General features: G+C 50.1%; 1 protein-coding gene across 3 annotated transcripts in view; it reads right to left on the bottom strand.

The window, feature by feature from the left end:
• anks1b (ankyrin repeat and sterile alpha motif domain containing 1B) overlaps positions 1 to 17124 on the bottom strand; it is a 36416-nt gene that overhangs the window by 15341 nt on the left and 3951 nt on the right. For all 3 annotated transcript variants that reach the window (XM_052055888.1, XM_052055889.1, XM_052055890.1), the window contains exons 2-14: positions 15197 to 15277; positions 14161 to 14317; positions 12453 to 12605; positions 11796 to 11939; positions 10638 to 10713; positions 10070 to 10171; positions 9677 to 9799; positions 8793 to 8980; positions 7560 to 7703; positions 5778 to 5934; positions 4522 to 4655; positions 3862 to 4057; positions 228 to 697 (exon numbers count right to left, since the gene is read on the bottom strand). In XM_052055888.1, coding sequence (XP_051911848.1) covers positions 228 to 697; positions 3862 to 4057; positions 4522 to 4655; positions 5778 to 5934; positions 7560 to 7703; positions 8793 to 8980; positions 9677 to 9799; positions 10070 to 10171; positions 10638 to 10713; positions 11796 to 11939; positions 12453 to 12605; positions 14161 to 14317; positions 15197 to 15277 — 2125 coding nt within the window. The remainder of the gene's footprint in view (positions 1 to 227; positions 698 to 3861; positions 4058 to 4521; positions 4656 to 5777; positions 5935 to 7559; positions 7704 to 8792; positions 8981 to 9676; positions 9800 to 10069; positions 10172 to 10637; positions 10714 to 11795; positions 11940 to 12452; positions 12606 to 14160; positions 14318 to 15196; positions 15278 to 17124) is intronic.

The following is a 17124-nucleotide window of genomic DNA, read 5'->3' as shown; positions in this document are numbered from 1 at the left end:
CAAAATGATTGAAGTTCAAGTTGCCGTTGTGAACGGTGAGTAACTTTTAGTAGCCATTGCGATTAAAACTCCAAAAATTGGTATACAAGAAAGAATGACAAAATGAACAATCACATATGACAATTTCCTTGCAAAATGCAAAGAAAAGCTACAAAATATTTGACTGGTCACGAGGCTGTTAAAATGTTATAAATGTTTTTTAAAAAATGGTCGAAAGGCCAGTCCACCTGTATGGGCGACACGGCGACCAGGTTGGAGTCGGACTTGGACAGGGACTTGGAGAGCTGCAGGTCCAGCACGCTGCGGGGCATGGACCTCATTCTGCCCAGGGTGCAGGCCCTCTCCTCGTAGCCGGGGCCCTTGGGCGCACTCCCTCCGACAACCTCGCCGTTCGTTCCGCAACCCGAGTCCACTCGGCGATCCAGGTCCTGGTTGACTCTGGTGTAGAATACAGTCCGGTAGACCACCTGGGGTTTCGCGCAAGGTTTCGGGGTCGCCGGTGCGACCGCGCAGTCCAAATCGGGCGGCCGCAGGCCCGTCGAGGCGTGCTTGCGAGGTTTGGGGCTGTAGAGGTGGTAGGGCGTTTCCGGCGTCTCGCAGGCCGGGGACGAGCCGTGCAGGAGGCCCGCAAACTCCTCCGGTATGCGACTCTTGCGCCGGTCCTCTAACGGCGGCTGGCCATAGTTTGGCGCGTCGTCTGCAGAGAGAACGAGAACAACTCCTGACTTCTTTTCATGCTCGACTGTTTGAAGACGTGTCTGAAGTGGTGCACGTATGCGTGAACTCATCCTAGGAGAAGCACTGGGGGGGGGGGGGGGTTTAACTGAAGCACATATAAAATCAAATAAGAGGAAAAGAAGTCAGTGCTCGATTGCTAGATAAATAAACGCAAAACGAAATATCACCAATGACATCATCAGTGACGTGCAAGGGAGCGTCATTAAAGTTCTGCCGCACGTCGCATCGTCAACAGGTGAGCGGCTCGGTCGCCTTGGCAACAGAGAGCCGCAGCACCGCTTTGCGCCTTTCGCTTTCAGCCGAGCGGGGACGGACGGAAAAAAAAAAAAAAAGTGAACACAGAAAGAAAGAAAGAAAAGTTTTCAGCTGGCAGCCGTCAAAAATCAGCGGGGGCGTAAACGCACGTCTCTCAAATGCGTGCGTCCCTAGCGAAAAGTGGCTTACCTTTTAAGTCGACCTTGCAAAGTGCACTAACAGAACTAGCACGCTAACAAACGCCGCGCTTGGTCGACGCCACTCACATGCGCGGGTGTGTAAAACAGGTGACGGCATGTCGCCGGCGGCTGTACAAGGAGGACGCTCGTTCGTACAGGCTGCTCTTGACAAGTTCGGACACAAAAGTAATAAACGTGAGCAGACTCATTTGTTGCCGTTATGAAAGCAAAGATCGTCACGCTTGCGAGTTCTCTGACACGGACGATTTATTGCCGACGTCGGTATTTCTGCGTTATATACCCTCGGTTGATGTTGTACAACTGACAGGAAAGGATGCAATCAAGAGAGCGCAGGTGGCGCTAATTGACACAAAAAAAATCAAAATCCACTTCATTTGGAAGTCCCGGTGGACCTAGAAGGACGCCAGGGGGGACGCACCTAAATGGAACATAGATGTAATTTATGCACATATGTCGTCCTTGAAGAGGAGCTTCTAAATAATCAGGCCACCGTATGCGGCGTGCATACAGTATATGAAGCCGACGAAATAATACACAAACGATACAAATCTCAAGATGGCTGCACGTTCGCCCTGGCTGAATGTTATTAAAAGTAATAACCAAGCTGCCAGTCAGCACCGGAGATTAAATACGGAGATCTATTTCCTCGGAGATGCCGCACGGGAAGTTATTATGCTAGGCCTCGGGTGCTACATTCACGCTAGGCTAAAAAGTCGCACCATCTCAAGACGTCTTTATCGCCGCTTTCGGGTGAGTATGTCGTCATTCTGGCCATGTCAGCTAGCTTTGCATGTGTGCCGTCACTCGTGGGTGTGGCCAAGTTGCTTGGAAGCACACAAAAAAAAATGCAACAAATGAACAGAGTAAGAAAAATAAAAAAAATAATAATAATAAAAATGAGTGAACTGGGTAATAAGCAAACGGCATGCTTTTACGATGACATAAATTAAACAGGGTGCTGCCACCTGCTGGCATGGAGACTTACTGACTATTCTATTGAATTAAAACGCTGTGAAAAACATTTGAACGTGAAACCAAAATAAGAGCAACTGAGGATAACTTGATGTTACAACACGACACGAGGCTGCGGGTAGACGCTAGCTTGCTCGCATGAGGGAGAAGAGGCATTCAAGTGCAAATAGAACACAATATATTCCTTTTTTTTTTTTTTTTGAGACGCTCGCTCTTTCGGTGCACTCTGAGGGATTTGCAAAGCGTCTGTGTCAGAGATTAGCGTCGCAGGCTCCCAAGATTTGTGCTACGGCAGCTTTTGACAAAACCGCGAGGCTCATTTGGAAATCTTCTGGCTGAGCGTCACAGAGGTGGCGCGCGTACATTGCGAGTAAGCCGCTTCCAAAACACAATCGTTCACTTTAACGACGAGCCTGCGCGCCCTTGGGGCTGCTGCTGCGCTCCAAGAGAAGGTTGCCGTCGCGACCGTGATGACAAACCGCACCGTTATAAAAAAAGTAATGCTACATATGAATTTGCTTGTAAAAGAAATATCTTGCAGATTTGATGCGTGCGGGTGCAGCAAAGACTCTCCTAACGTCCGCTAACAACCCAGGTCAAACTGAACTCCTCTCTCGATATATGACTTCCACATACAGCAATTTCCTTTCCTATTAGTCAGGCTTTGGCGGCATCTTGTGGCATATGCGCACCGTATTATTCTTATATCAATGATTATGATTTATCGCATTGGGGATTACTTCCCATCCGTGATGGATGTGCTGCCGCTTCTTAATCCGCCGCCCACTCATGTTGGGAGATTTGTTGCATAAACGTTTTGGCTGAAGAGGACTATCGGTGGAGCGCTAAAGTCGGGAAAACCTCGTTGGGCAACGTTTTGGCAGACCGTCCCCCCCCCCCCTCTTCTTCTTCTTCTCACCCACTCCTTTGCCGCACTGGCATCCTCTGAATCCTCTCTTGTCTCGCTTCTCTGCTGTACCCACGTACGTTAACACGGCTCGCTTCTCGAGCTACACGTTGCCACGGCAACGCTACAATAGGCCTTATAAAGCTAATAGATGGAGAGAGAGAGCGTGAAACGAGCCATGGTTGTATAAAATGGTGAAAAATTAGCCAGGATTATTATTTTTTTTTTTTTTTTAATATGATTACCGGCAACCACAACAGCCGAAAGAAATCCCCCCCACCTCGTCCCACCATCGGACTGACCCGGAGTCCGCCCCACTGGGACGTCTGGCGTCAGTCGCCAGCCACTTCCTGCGCGCTATTTAAAACCCTCAAAGAGAAAAAATGCCTGATCAATACGGATCATCGGTGACAGCGCTTTAAAATATGTTTAAAGAAAAACAACGAGTGAAAATAGCAAACCGGATGATAGACGGCATTGTTGCGCGCGCGTGTGCGGATTTTGTTCAAGCGCATGAAAGTCTTGCAAGAACTCCGAACCACACACACACACACACACACACACACACACACACACACACACACACACACACAGACGTCTTAATGCGGCCGTTCGTCAAACGCAACGGCTGCCGCTTCGCCATGACAACAAGAATCCCGGTTGCCGTGGCAACGCGCGAGCGGGTCAGCACAGAAGGAAAACAAGGGGAGAGTGGGGGGAGGCCACGTAGGAGGAAAAGGCAAACTTATGATTACCTCCACCAGGGGGCCGCAGGAGTTCTGGGCCTACCTGTCAGGGGACAGTCGTCGTTGGACCCGGCCGAGTCCTGGTCCCGTTCTTGGTTGGGGCTGATGGGCGGGCTGGCCGGGGGGCTGGTGCTGAAGCTGGCGTAGCCCAGTGACGAGCTGACCTCGCTGGGCTCGCAGCTGTGGTTGACGGGCCGCTGCACGTCCAAGGACGACGACAGAGACGTGCGCTGTTTGGGCTGAAGGGGAGACGCAAACGGGCATGTCCAGAAAACCACGACACACTTTGACACAAAAACCCCCCACGTGCGCGACTTGCTAATTAATCCCGCACGCTGAAAAGGGGACGCGCGCGCTCAGCAGCTCCGTGATGAACCAAGACGCTCATTAATCAGCTGCGATCTCACTTTGAGCGCACGTGTTGCTCATTTGGTGCCGTTCCCAACCTGAGGAGCCCCCACAACTTTTTGGAGCTCAGGGGCTCCTTTCTTTGGTTGCCGGAAAGCGGATGCGACAAATCACCAATACGCAGCAGATGGAGAGAATGAAATGCGAGCAAAAGCACAAAAAAAAAAAAAAAAAAAAAGAAAACGTGGGGCGCACACGTCTCGGCTGCATGTAGGCGATGTTCAATAATGCATCCGTCGCTTCCACAATCATTCCAGTATGTGTGTGTGTGTGTGTGTGTGTGTGCGCGCGGTACCTGTGGGTGGATGACTCTTTCGATGTTCTTCAGGGCCGTGTCAGGGGAGGGGGGCGAGCAGTCTGGAGTCGGGCCCGTGGAGTGGTTGCCATGGTCACCGCGCCCCCCCTGCCTGGCTCCATGGGACAAGTGACCTTGCGTAGGGAAGGAGAGGGAGAGATGCTTTTTTGGGAGGGTGTTGGACTTTTTCCACACGCGTGAGTGTGTGTGCGTGTTATGTTTGCGTTGGGACAACAACGACAAAACAAAAAAAGTTAAAAATTGGTGCACAACCACATTGCCCGTCAGGAATTGTGATTAAAGTTGAATGAAAAAAAAATAAATAAAAAGACGTGAGCTCAATTTAATATGATAGAGAAACAAAAAAAAAAATCGCACAAGCAGAAATACAAAACAAAAATAATTAAATTTAGTCAAAAAAAAAAAAAAAAAAAAAAGCAGGACAGGGCATGAATTATTGACGACTTCATTCATTATTAAAAAAAATAAAATAAACTTTTCACCTTAAATAACTTTGAATTGAAATTTAAAAGCTCTTTTCAAGAAGTGTGTATTTTCGACAAAGACAAACGACTCCAACTGTATGTGTGAGGCCGAGTGTGGCGTCTAATTTCCCCAGTGTGCTCCGGGAGAAACAGAGGGGATGGGAAAGCGCTGACGTGGCCCGGATTCGCTTTGAGGTGGGGGGGGGGAGAAAGCGGTTGTCTTCATCCACAAACAGACGCACATAACACAATAACGTCGCAAGCGCCTGCCGCTGATGAATAAATGATGCGGGGTGAGTAGCGTCCGTCTCGCGGCAGGCGGCATCGCCACCAAAGTCACAGTTTCGCTTCATAGACAAGCCAATGGAATCGATTCTCCGGTGATCGATTGCTTCGGCCTGTCCGGGTCAAAGACCGCCTTCCTTTTAAAAGTCAAATGGGCCTTACAACGACTGTTTCAGTGAATCGGCGAGTTTTATTTCTTTGTGTCAAAGTTTCAGTGCTTTGTCGTCATCTTGGTGTCCAATTAGCTTTGTCGGAGTGAGTTGAGGACTCTCATTTAGACAATAAAAGTGCTTTGCCGCCATTTAGTGGCATCATATCTTAAGTCAGAAAGTACTTTTACAAGTCATATGAAGTACTGAAGCCGAGTGTGAGCATTTTTGCCACTTTTTGGGTACAGCAAGAAAGTAGGACGACATGAGGTGAGGCGCAGAGATATGGCAACCCCGCTCCACATGGGGGCAGTAAGGAGCGTCCAAAGCAGCTTACCGTTCCGCGGCCAGACGTCGGGGCGCTGGCCCACGTCCAGCGAGCAGGGCTTGCGCGTGACGGCGGTGGTCACCGACTCGTAGGGGTTGTCCTCGTCCTCCGGCGGGAACACATCCAATGACGGCGAAGCGGGCGCGTCCCCCGGACACTTGGAATCCTTGCGAGAGGCACAAATGCAAATCACATGACACAAAAAGGGGAGTGGGTGGCGGGGGGGTTTAAATAAGGAAGTAACCTCTGAAGAATGCGACAAATGCGGCCCAGAAAACGGCAAGATAAAAGATGCCTTTTGTCTGCAGGCTCCACACGGAAAACTAACAGATAAGTGGAACTTGTGATGCGTTCCTTCCTCTTTTCAGTCATGTCTACATTTTCAAATATTTCACTCAAACCTGTCTTCTTTTTAAAACATTTCATAAAAAAAAATTTGGGCAAATCTGAATTAAAAAATAAAATTCTGATAAATATCCCAGTGTGTTATTTTTAGCTTAAAAATATTTTTCATGGGGGGGAAAAACATTTGCTAGCTTGATGGTAAAACAATGGGAAACACCATTGACGGGCTAACGAATTAGCATTGCCGTTTCAGGCATCCCATAATTGCGATTGACAGAATATTTATCCTCTGCAAAGAGCAACTAATATTCCTGGGACATCTTGGGGAATTGCTCGCCTCCTTGTGCATGCATATATTTATAATATACTGCCCCCCAGGGGGGGGGGCCCAAAGCATGCACATCAGAATGAGCACCGCAATGTCCATTGAGCAGAAACACAAGCGTGTGGCAAAACTTGTTTTTAAAGCAAGCGATGCAAGTCAGACTCATTCATGCAAAGTTCACAACTGATACGTTAAATAAACTCATGCACAGATCAGCACGCAAAGCGCAACTTACGACGTGAACGCCGCGTCCCGAGGAGAAAAGCAGGAAGAGCAATAAATAAATAAATAAAATTCAAAAAATGAGGAAATGGGGAGTACGGCGCTGGGATTTCCTCTCACGCTCCGACAGGAAGTCAAGGACACAGATGGAAAGTTTGAGCACTTCCCGACTGGGCGGCTAACGCGGGTTTTGGATGAAGAAGATGAGCTGCCAGGGCGCCAGTGGGAGAAAGAGACGCCCAGCGATTGCAAGCCATTCGTTAGCCACGACCCCTCCCACCCTCAGCGCCCACCTCCCCCCCCCCTCCCCCCACAGTGTAGAGATAGTAGACAGAGCAACTTGTGTCCGAGTTGCACAGGAAGCCGGCGGACAAACAAGAAGTCTCATCTGCGCGCTAATTAGCACACGACTTCTGATGAAAGGACGTCAACGCGCGTGTGTGTGTGTGAGTGTGTGTGTGTGTGTGTGTGTGTGTGAGAGACACAGAGATACATTGATACAAAAGACTCATCGCGCATTTCTTCCAAGCCATGTCGAAGTCAACGTGTACCGCCCTCCCCCTTGCGCCAAGTTCATAGGCCATCAGATATGAATGGAGCCTGTAATCGGCTGGCATTTCCTTCATGAAGAGGCGCCCCGGGGGGGGCAATGGAACGTCTCATGGAGGCCTCAGCACAAGACCATCGCCAATCATCGACGACTTGGATATACCAAACTCTTGTTTGCATTTTTCAACCACGTGAGGTGCTAACTATCCGCGATGAGCTATTCCGGATTGTCTGTTTTTCGCTACTGCGGATGCCATATAAATGTGCATATAAAAGCTGCCACTGGAGGGTGCTCTTGAGCCTGAACGTTTTGCTCCGCTAATTTGCTCTTGGGTGATGCATTGGTTTACCTGCGACAGGTTGGAGAAGCCCAGGTTGTGGCAGCCGTTGCAGGGGCTGAGCGCCTCCCAGAATCCGGTAGGGCCGCAGCTCCTCTCCGTTTGATCGCGGTCGGCCTCTTCCTCGGGGGCCACGGCTAGGGGCGGGGTTGGCCGCTGCGGAGACGTACACTCCATATTAGTCACTCACAAAGACGTTTTGAATTGAGTCGTCGCAAATCATGCCGAAGGTCCCAGTTGAGATGATTATATTCTGAAAAATCACCCCCGATGATTTTTTTTTTGGAGATGCGTCTATCATGAGAAGACCCACAAAAAGTTTCAAGACGCCAGGTTGGAAAATACACAAGTCCGTCATGATTTTATTTCCGAGTGCTCCTTTCAGCTTTTTTTGTCGCGGTTGCCATACTGGGAGATCTTTCTCCCCCCATTTTGTAGCTCAATAAGGTGGCTCTGAGATCAGAAACAGCTCTGCGTACGACGCAGCTCAAACCGTAATCGCAAAATGTGCCATGAACATCCCCTGAACAGTGCGCGTGCTCTTATATTTGGTGCAGTGTCCTTTCCCAGGGGTCCTCTCGAGGCTCGGTTGCACTGAGACCTCTGCGACACAAGTGACTGTCATTGACTGCAGCTGCATAGCACAGTCGGTAGGTCACAAAGAATAATATAACACACACACACACACAAAACGGCAACCATGGTAACATTCCTGCACTGTGTGTTATAAGAGTGGCCATGTTTTATTCATGAGAGTCACCTCGCGGCGGCGGCAGCAGAGGCGGCCACCCGTCGACACGCTTGCCTGGAGTGGCGCCAACTCATGCACACACCCGGTGTGCCGCTGAGGAGATGATTAAGTGAAGTTGTGCGTGTGCGCCAGTACGCGCGTGTGTGCTCTTAAGAGCTATTTGACTGCAAACGCAATAGGCTCATCTATCTGACAGTGCCCCCTTGTGGTAACATTGCACAAGCACAAGACAAGTGCAACACGCACTCAAAACTGTTTCTTTTTGCATTCCTTTGCATCTGTTCTTACTCTCGCTAATTCTCCAAAATAATTTGATCAAATGCGACACTCTCAGTTGAAATTGATGATAAAAGTGACACCACAAGAATTCCAAATGGTATTTAGTATTTAAACGCCAGAACAATCATGAACATCTACTAGCATAATGCTAACATAGAATGTGAAACTTCATAGACAGGCTAACAGAAATCGGGATGCTAATAAAGGCGTTTTACCTTGACGGCGCACGTCAGGGTGCCGTTGAGCGCATCCGCCCGCTCTTCGTCCGACAGCCGTCCGCTGCCGAAGCTGTCCATGGAGTGCGAGGAGATGGTGTGGCACAGCTCCTCGAAGGAGTAGTCGCGGTCGCGGCACTTTTTGATCTCGTGTAGCAGCTTGGACAGCTCGCCGGTCACCGCGTCATCTTAATAGGCGTCGGAGGCGGCAGAGATGAATATTTGACGGCAAAAAAAATGTCTGTTTAAATGATCTGAAAATATCCAAAGTGATTTCAGACTTTCAATCTTGAGGGGGAATAAAGCTGCACGGTTCCCCACACAGTGAAGAACTACAGTATGCGGAGGTTTTATTTTTCCTCTCTTGCCATTGTTACGCCAGGTGGTCCAATATTGCTAACCACAAAATGACATCCTTGCAAATCCATTTTAGTGTCTAATTAACAAAAAAATGGATGTTTGGGGAAAAAGAAAAAAACAACTTTGGTAATTGAAGGCAATTCCTCTATTCACCTTTTTTTTGTGTGCATGAATTTTTATAACGCCGTGCTCAGGTGCAAATTCTCTGCTGCCTACCTCAAAGCCATTCAGCTGGTAATGAGCCAATTAGGCTTTGTGCTGACACGTTACACAAAGATAGGGGATGTCAGCAGGAATGCAATGTCACAATCGGACTCTAGGGGGCAGCAGTGGAACGGACGCTGCACTGTTGTGAGCACGCAAAGCCATCTGAGCACCGATTCCAAAGCCTGCTTAAGCTCCACTTACTCGTGCAGGTTGTACTCACTAGTAAGACAATCCAACGCACTAGTAGAATGAATATATCCAGTACAAGTGCCACTTTTGGCCTCTAGTGGTACCGCGCTGCACTGCAGAGTACTCACTCTTGTGCCTGAAGGAGGGCGAGGCCGAGGGCGAGGAGATGGAGGTGCGGGGCGCGGGGACGGGACACTTGCGGATGGGCTCCTCCGCCATGCTGCGCCGCTCCATTTCATCCGTCACATATTCTACACGCATGCAGAGCAAGAGAAGAAGGATGAGGATGCAACGCCGACGCTTCATTGCGGGCCAGGAATTGAATTGGCCCTCAATGGCCGGTCTATTCCAAGCTAGGGCGGGCGGCCCTCCTACAGGAAATGGCGTGCAGCTGATCTTTTCACTCACTCGCAGCTGCGTCTTGAAATCTCACATTCACACACAAAAACTTGCACGGCGGCGGCCATTTTTTTCAAACAAGTGCACAAATGTGTGAGTGCGGGCGCGTGTGCGCACAGTACCCTGAATGAGAGCAGTGATCTGCTGAGATTTGACCGCAGGATGTTCTCGGAGGATGTCTAAAGCTGTTCTTCCCAGGCTATCTCGTAGATTTGTGTCAATCCCTGGAAAAAAAATAAAATACGCAAATTATTCTACCGAGTAGCCTCGACTGCTTAACAAATTGCCAAACGAAACGTAGCTTGATGGTCCGCAAAATAAATGATGTTGTATTAAAAAAAAAACAATTCAAAGTTGCAATGTGATTGTGACATTTGCATGAATAAAGTTGTTTTAAAATTGTACTTTAAAATATTCTCAAGGAAAAAAATTGGGGTATTGTCCTATTTTTCAAAGGGGAAATAAAGGGCCATCTTTTCTAGAATAAAAGCGAAAATAAAATGTAAATAATCCTCGTTGTAGTGCATCCAACCATTTTAGTTTAGCGCCGACATGACAATGACTGGCCTGTTGCCCGGCAACACAACGTCGTTCATCCCGTAGGCCTGCGAGAGGCGTCATCAAAGCCCTCGCGCCCGCTTTCAATATGAACCGTCCGCCATCTTGAACTTTTCCTGACTCCAATCTCACCTGAGTCGAGCAGCAGGCGAACTACATCCGTCTTCCCGTAGAGGGCGGCCTCGTGGAGGGCGCTGCCATTCTCCGTCTGGGGGGGGGAGAAAAAAAAAAAAAACAAAGGGAACGTGTGTGTGTGTTGGAATCCAAAAAGAGGCTAAAAAAATGGCGCTCGCTTCGTAAAATGAAAAGTGGACAGGAGCAGAGCTTCCGCGGGGATGAATTCAGCAATGATGCAACACGTGGAAAGGAAACTCCAGCGGACATCCCATCGGAAGCCTGAACAAAGTCTCATCGGGGTAAAAGGTGGACCCCCAATGCCAAACCAAACTGGAGCGCCGCAACTCCACATGTAGGTGAAGGCGACAAACAAGTGATCCACTTCACGCCAACCCTTTTTGTTTCCCTCTGCACCCCCCCCCCCCAGTTCCCACCCCTCCATTTCTGGAGAAAAACTTCCTTTCCTATTTCCCGTGGTGGCGCCATCAAGAGGAAACCGGGAAAGGCGACTCCCACTCTTCAATCGTTTAAGGCGACAACTGCAGCATCCTTTTGGAGTGGTGTGAGTGTGTGTGTGTGTGTGTGTGTGTGTGTGTTACCTGCCCACTCATGAGGAGGTAATACACACACACACACACACACACTCCTAATAGGGGTTTCCCCCTCGTTAACATGCACAAGCAAGAGTGAGAAAGCGGCGAGGGAGAAAGTGACTAGTGTGCTGCTGCCATAAATTATTCATGCACACTCAAGCAAGCAGACCTTTATGGCTTGACTCCAATTACCGATACACACACACACACACACACATGCCGAGTTCCCACCAGCGACAATTTATGCGGTTACATCATCCCAGCCTGCATTTGAGCCAAAGAGATGCACAACTTCCACATAAGTTTGAGACCGGAGTCACTGTTTACTGGAAATATGTACCATCAAAAAATAAATAAAAATAAAAAAATTACAATTAAACAAGGGTGCCTTGAGCTAAGAGTGACACCGGCTAGGCTAATAGTTAGCATCTGCGTGGCGGCACTCCGTTGAAGCAACCGAAATTTGTCGTCAGAAAATATTCAAACAAAACACTACCAGGCATATATTCTTTATCCTCTGAAAACCAACTAGTACAGCAGCTCACTTGGGTCAGCCACGGCGGCACGAGCGAGCTCCTACCACGCAGTTGACGTCCATGCCGGCCTCCAGCAGCGTCTCGGCCGCGCTGCGGTGTCCGTTGCGCGCGGCCAGGTGCAGCGGCGTGTGTCGGCGGCCGCGCACGCCCATCAGGTTGGGGTGGGCGCTCACCAGCATGCACACCACCTGGGTGCACACGAGACACCGTGACGGCGCCGGGCTCAACCTTTGACCTCTTGCCGCCACGGCAAACATTTTCATTCATAGTCATGCGATGCCGCCTCGCTCATTAAAGATTCATGGCCGCTGTGCGGTTGCAGCGAAAACCATCTCGGAGAAGAAGGAAGCGGGTGTGGTCGAATGACAGGAGTGTGCTAGTATTACGGCGTGCGCGCAATTGTGGCCCTCCTTTTGGTGCCTATTTCTGTGATGTTGTGCAGGGTTGAGCCAAGGACGGAGCCCTTTCAGGAGCCGTCGCAGCAAAATGAGTCACAGGCGTACGGAGCCGCATGCCTATGGCGGCGCTAAGCTAGTGGGGTCAAAGTGACGAATTTCGCGCACGAGCGGCAAGAAAAGAAAAAGTAATGCCGCTCCGTTGTTCCGCTTTGATTGCGCGCAACGGCAACACCTCCGCGAGTGGTGAACTCAACAAAAGTGGGCGGGGGGGGGCTTTACCCTGAAAAACAAACACTTTCAGACCTGCAGACGTCCGTAGAGCGCCGCCAGGTCCAAGGGGGTCTCCTGCCGGCTGTTTCTCATGGTGGGGTCCGTCAGCTCCTGGAGCAGCACCGACACCACCTCCAAGTGGCCATACTGCGCCGCGCAGTGCAGCGCCGTCTCCCGCTCGTGGTTCTGGATCGGAAGCGGGGGATGAGGAAGGGATTTGGACAAAAGGGAAGCGGGGAGGAAACGCTTAACATTCAAGTCAAATATGTAGAACAAAGCAAAGCAACAACGGTGGACTTTACACGGACAAGAGCGAAGTGATTAATCGATCCAGAAGGCAAGGTCCGGTTTATATTAGTCGTTTACTGAAGAGGATAAAGAATACATGCCCATATGTATGTTATTACATTGACATCTTAATGTCTCTCGTTAGCCTATCAATAGTTGTTTGCATTGTTTTTTTTTTTTAGCAATAAACGATTACACCCGATCTCGCAGATGTTGAGTGCATCTAAATGAGTTCCAAATTTCCCACATTTTTCCTCCCTTAAATGCACCACGACCCCCCAAACTCCCCCATTTGTTCAAACAGTCAATTCATCATCGTTTACGGAGCGTAATAAGGTTTTAATAACGCCGCTGTGACATAGCGCCTTTCATCAATGCGTAATGAAGCGTCGACGAACGCAGCGTCATCCATCACGGTGTGCGGTCGGTGCGACTAACCGGGATAATTAGGGGTGCATTATGTGCCAGAGTGGCGGTGGGGGGAAAAAAAAATGGACAACGGATGTGCTGTATTTAGAGGCAATAACGACAGTGTGACTGCATTAGTCAGTCCATTATCAGGCGCAGCGGCGGAGATAAGCACACTGCATTGGCCACTTGCAACCACCGAGGGGGGGCTTAGATTTGGATATTATTATTATTATTATTATATATCATTCATAGACTGTGCCCCAGCTGTAAAGACAGATTTTTGCAAGCACTTAGTGGAACACCAAGAAACAATTTGAGGATGTTAAATGCATGCCGGAGCAACAGGGGGAGCTCTAACCGTATCTTGGGGCCATTTTCAGCTTTGAACAAGCTCAAATGCTGCAAAATGTTTATTTACCCACATGTCCCTGCGGGTGTTACGGCTTACCAGCGGTAACACCCGATTGGGCGCGGTAGTAGGCAGTAATAAGCGCAAAGTGTTATTTAAAAATTAATAAAGCCGCGGGCGGCAGGAAGTCAAAGTCTTCCCGTTATTGAAAAGAAGGAAGTGTAAACGCGCATCTTGCTTGTCGGTATTAGTCGTTTAATTTAAGGCTAATTAAAATTTTGCTCATCCAGATGACGCGCGCCGGGAGACATTTTGTAGCATCCCGTTGGCTCCTGACTGTGACACAGCCCCGCCTCCCGTGAGCCCCATTCGCCTATTTTATTCGTCTTAATCGAGAACACGTTTTGTTCTGAGGGGCTGGCCGGGGAAGACCCGGCGCTCCATCTTGGCGGCGCGGGGCCATTTATTTCCATTACGCTCTTGCAGACAGTTTTCCGATAGCGAGCGGGCGCCGCCACCGATTGTGTTGGGGAGAGGCGGTTTTCCGCTAATGACACACGACGTGACGGGCTCCGTTTCAACTTTGCCTATTACATATTGCTTCTTGAATCATGACATCATCATCATCATCATGGCGGCGATTGGAGCTGCGGGGAAGTTTTGCTTTGAGCGATCGATTTTTCTTGCGCTCACCTGCTGGTTGACTTGGCAGCGCGAGGGCCCGTGTCGGATGAGGATGCGCACGATGTCCACGTCGCCCCGCCAGGCGGCCAAGTGCAGCGGCACGCAGCCCTTGCTGTCGGCCACGTTGGCCGACGCCTCGAACTGGAGCAGCTTCAGCACCACCTCCCTGAACACGCCGAAGACGCCAAAAGTGAACCGCCACTCGCACTCCCGAGACCCGATAAGAGCGCGCCATCACATTAACAAGCGGCGGGGCTATTTAACCGCAAACAGTCGGCGTTCCCGAAACAGGAAGTCCCCAGCCGAGGCGGCCGATTTGCATTCCAAATATCAGCCGGGAAAGCCGAGCGGAGAGGAGGCGGCGACTAACGAGCTGCTAATTTCAATCATTCGGAACGATGCTCGGCGCCGCTGGGACTTGGAAAAAAGAAATAAATAAATGACTAATGAATAATATTTCCAGATTCTTTTTGCAAGCCCCCCCCGCCCCGCTGATCTGCAGCAGGAAATCCACATAATTGCCCCCAAAACACGTCGCTAATCCTCCGTCTCCAGGAAGGCTAATCCGCGCCGCCGTGACGACGTGTTGTCAGGACCTTGTTTGGAGGGATGGCACATGAGCCGCTTTCAATTAGCATCATACAGCTCGGAGGCAGCCAAATTGGAACGCGGAAGCGCCGCCGAGAATTCTTTTGAGAAAGCGAGTTCTACCTAGCAACAATAAATTAGTGGACCGACAAAAACAAACAAACAAAAAAAATTATATCCAAAGTGCAGATTTAAAAATTTTGCCCGAGATTTTGTCCATTTGAACCACTTACTACACAGATGGCCGATGCTAAATTGCCAAGAATTTCTGTTTTGAGAGAAAACTGTTTACTTGTACGGGGCAACGTGAATGGAATGGAAATGCTGCCGCGTGCCCTTTTATTCCTGCTTCTTATGAATCACGCGGCGCAGCCACAGGCGGGACTAATTGTTCCCCGCTTACGTTTCCCCGCACGTCACGACACACACACACAAAGCCGGTGTGTGCGTTCGATACCTGTGTCCGTTGAGCGCGGCGTGATGCAGCGGCGTGTATCCCGAGCTGTCCGTGCAGTTGACGTTGAGGCCCTTCCACATGCTGGGGGGGGGAGACACAAACGCATGGTGTGAGAAAACAAGAAGCTAATAGTGCGCAATTGTTGGTTTGATTCATCGGGCAGGCTAAGGAAGTAACCCGGAGGCAACGCGCCAACATGTCTTCCCTTCCCATAATGCACCTCGACAAGCCACGACTTCACTTTACTAATTAATCAATCAGACGAAAAGCATTTGGAATCGTGCCACTCGCCGCAACATCCCCACGCAATCCAATGAGAAACTTCCATCGAATCGATTCGGGGATGAATAACGTGCAGTTGTTCAGATCTCTGCGCCAGCGGCGTACGGCGGGCAGGCAGAATAAGGAGGTGCTCGGTCGTTGGATTTCAAGGGAGACCTTGAAAAAAAGTGAGGCCTGGTCTGGTGAGTGACGTGGGTGTCAGAGACTGAGATTGGACTGGATTAGCAGATGGCGGCTAACTGGCTAACCGTTAGCCAGTCTGTGTGAGAAAGAGTCAATGTGAGTTGTGGCCGAAAGAAGAGGAACCGGCGAACGCTTTGTAGTTTCTGCCAACCGCCTCACGCAAACCAACGTCGTCTTCTGCTCGGAAAAACGAAGAGCAGGAGACGGCGGCGGCGGCGGCGGCGGCGGCAGCAAATTGGGGGCGAGTGAGCAGGGGTGATAACAACAGACAGGAAGTGGCCTTGCTTCATTTCCTGTTGCCAGGAGAGACGCGCTCAACCTTTTTGACCTGCCAGGTGACAAACACTCACACAGCCGCTGCTGCGCCACTAAGTCAAGGGACTAGCGACAATAAATAAGACAAAAACGATTGGATGTTTTTTTTTTTTTTTTTTAAAGGGCAGTTAACAACAAATAAAGCTAAAATAAGAAAGCCCAGTAAGCATCTGACTCCTCTAGCCTCCGGTGTTGTTATTTTGTGCGCGAGCGCTCGCGCTTGGCAGCAGCCCAGCGGCGACTAAAGAACAAATGCCTATATAAGGCGTGGAAGGAGCCTGCGCGCGGCTTCGCTATCTCACGCTAACGTAGCAGGCGCAGATGGCGCGCGTCGCCATGTCAACCCGCTGTCCTGGGATGAATCAGCGAAAAACGCTCCCCCCACCTAAAACAAGCGACCTTTTGCTGAATCCCCCCCCCCCCAAACACTGAAAAGCACGAGAGGGCCATGTCAAAAGAGGCTACCTGTGGCGTTGCTAGCGAACGCCAACTTGCGCTACGCTATAAATACACAACAAATACAAAATGCCCCTTTCGGCCTTGTCACTTCCTGGTTCCCATCACCAGCTTCTCTGCGACATGGCCCCTTGTGGGAGCTCCGTCCCTGCTCGCTAGCTCAAGGAAGGGAGGGTGTTTGTGTGTGTGGGGGGGTCAATGCCGAGCCTGGAAGACTTCAGCACAGAGCTCAGGCATATGAACAGCAAGGCTCATGAAAGATGCAGGAACATATGGACACTAGCCCCCCCCCCCCCCCCCCCGCACCTCCTGCTATACGACCCACTTCACACGGATCATGCGACTCATTCCCGCGCCAGCAAGAGTCAACGGCGCAAACGCCAGGCCGCACTCGGAATATGGCGGCGACGCGCGGGCATATGTTGCCATCTTGTCGGCGGGTTGGAGGCGCAGGTGGCCGGGGCGGGCCGCCACATGCCTGGGGGGGGGGGGGGTCGCAGACAATTTGGGGGGTTCAGATGCTTTCAAAATCCCTCTACAGTGAAATTTTTCTTAAATAAGACCTGATTATTATTTGAGCCGTGGCATCATGACAGAAGCTTTTTTGCTCCCACCTGAGCGGCGTCACCTGTAGGATGTTCGAGACGACGAGACGCAATCTTTTCACGCCGTCGACAATGTTGTTTCCACAA

The sequence above is a fragment of the Hippocampus zosterae genome, chromosome 21, assembly GCF_025434085.1.
Source record: "Hippocampus zosterae strain Florida chromosome 21, ASM2543408v3, whole genome shotgun sequence".
Taxonomy (NCBI): Eukaryota; Metazoa; Chordata; class Actinopteri; order Syngnathiformes; family Syngnathidae; genus Hippocampus; species Hippocampus zosterae.
Note: the sequence above shows the minus strand (reverse complement) of the source record. Positions and strands in the feature narration are given on the sequence as shown.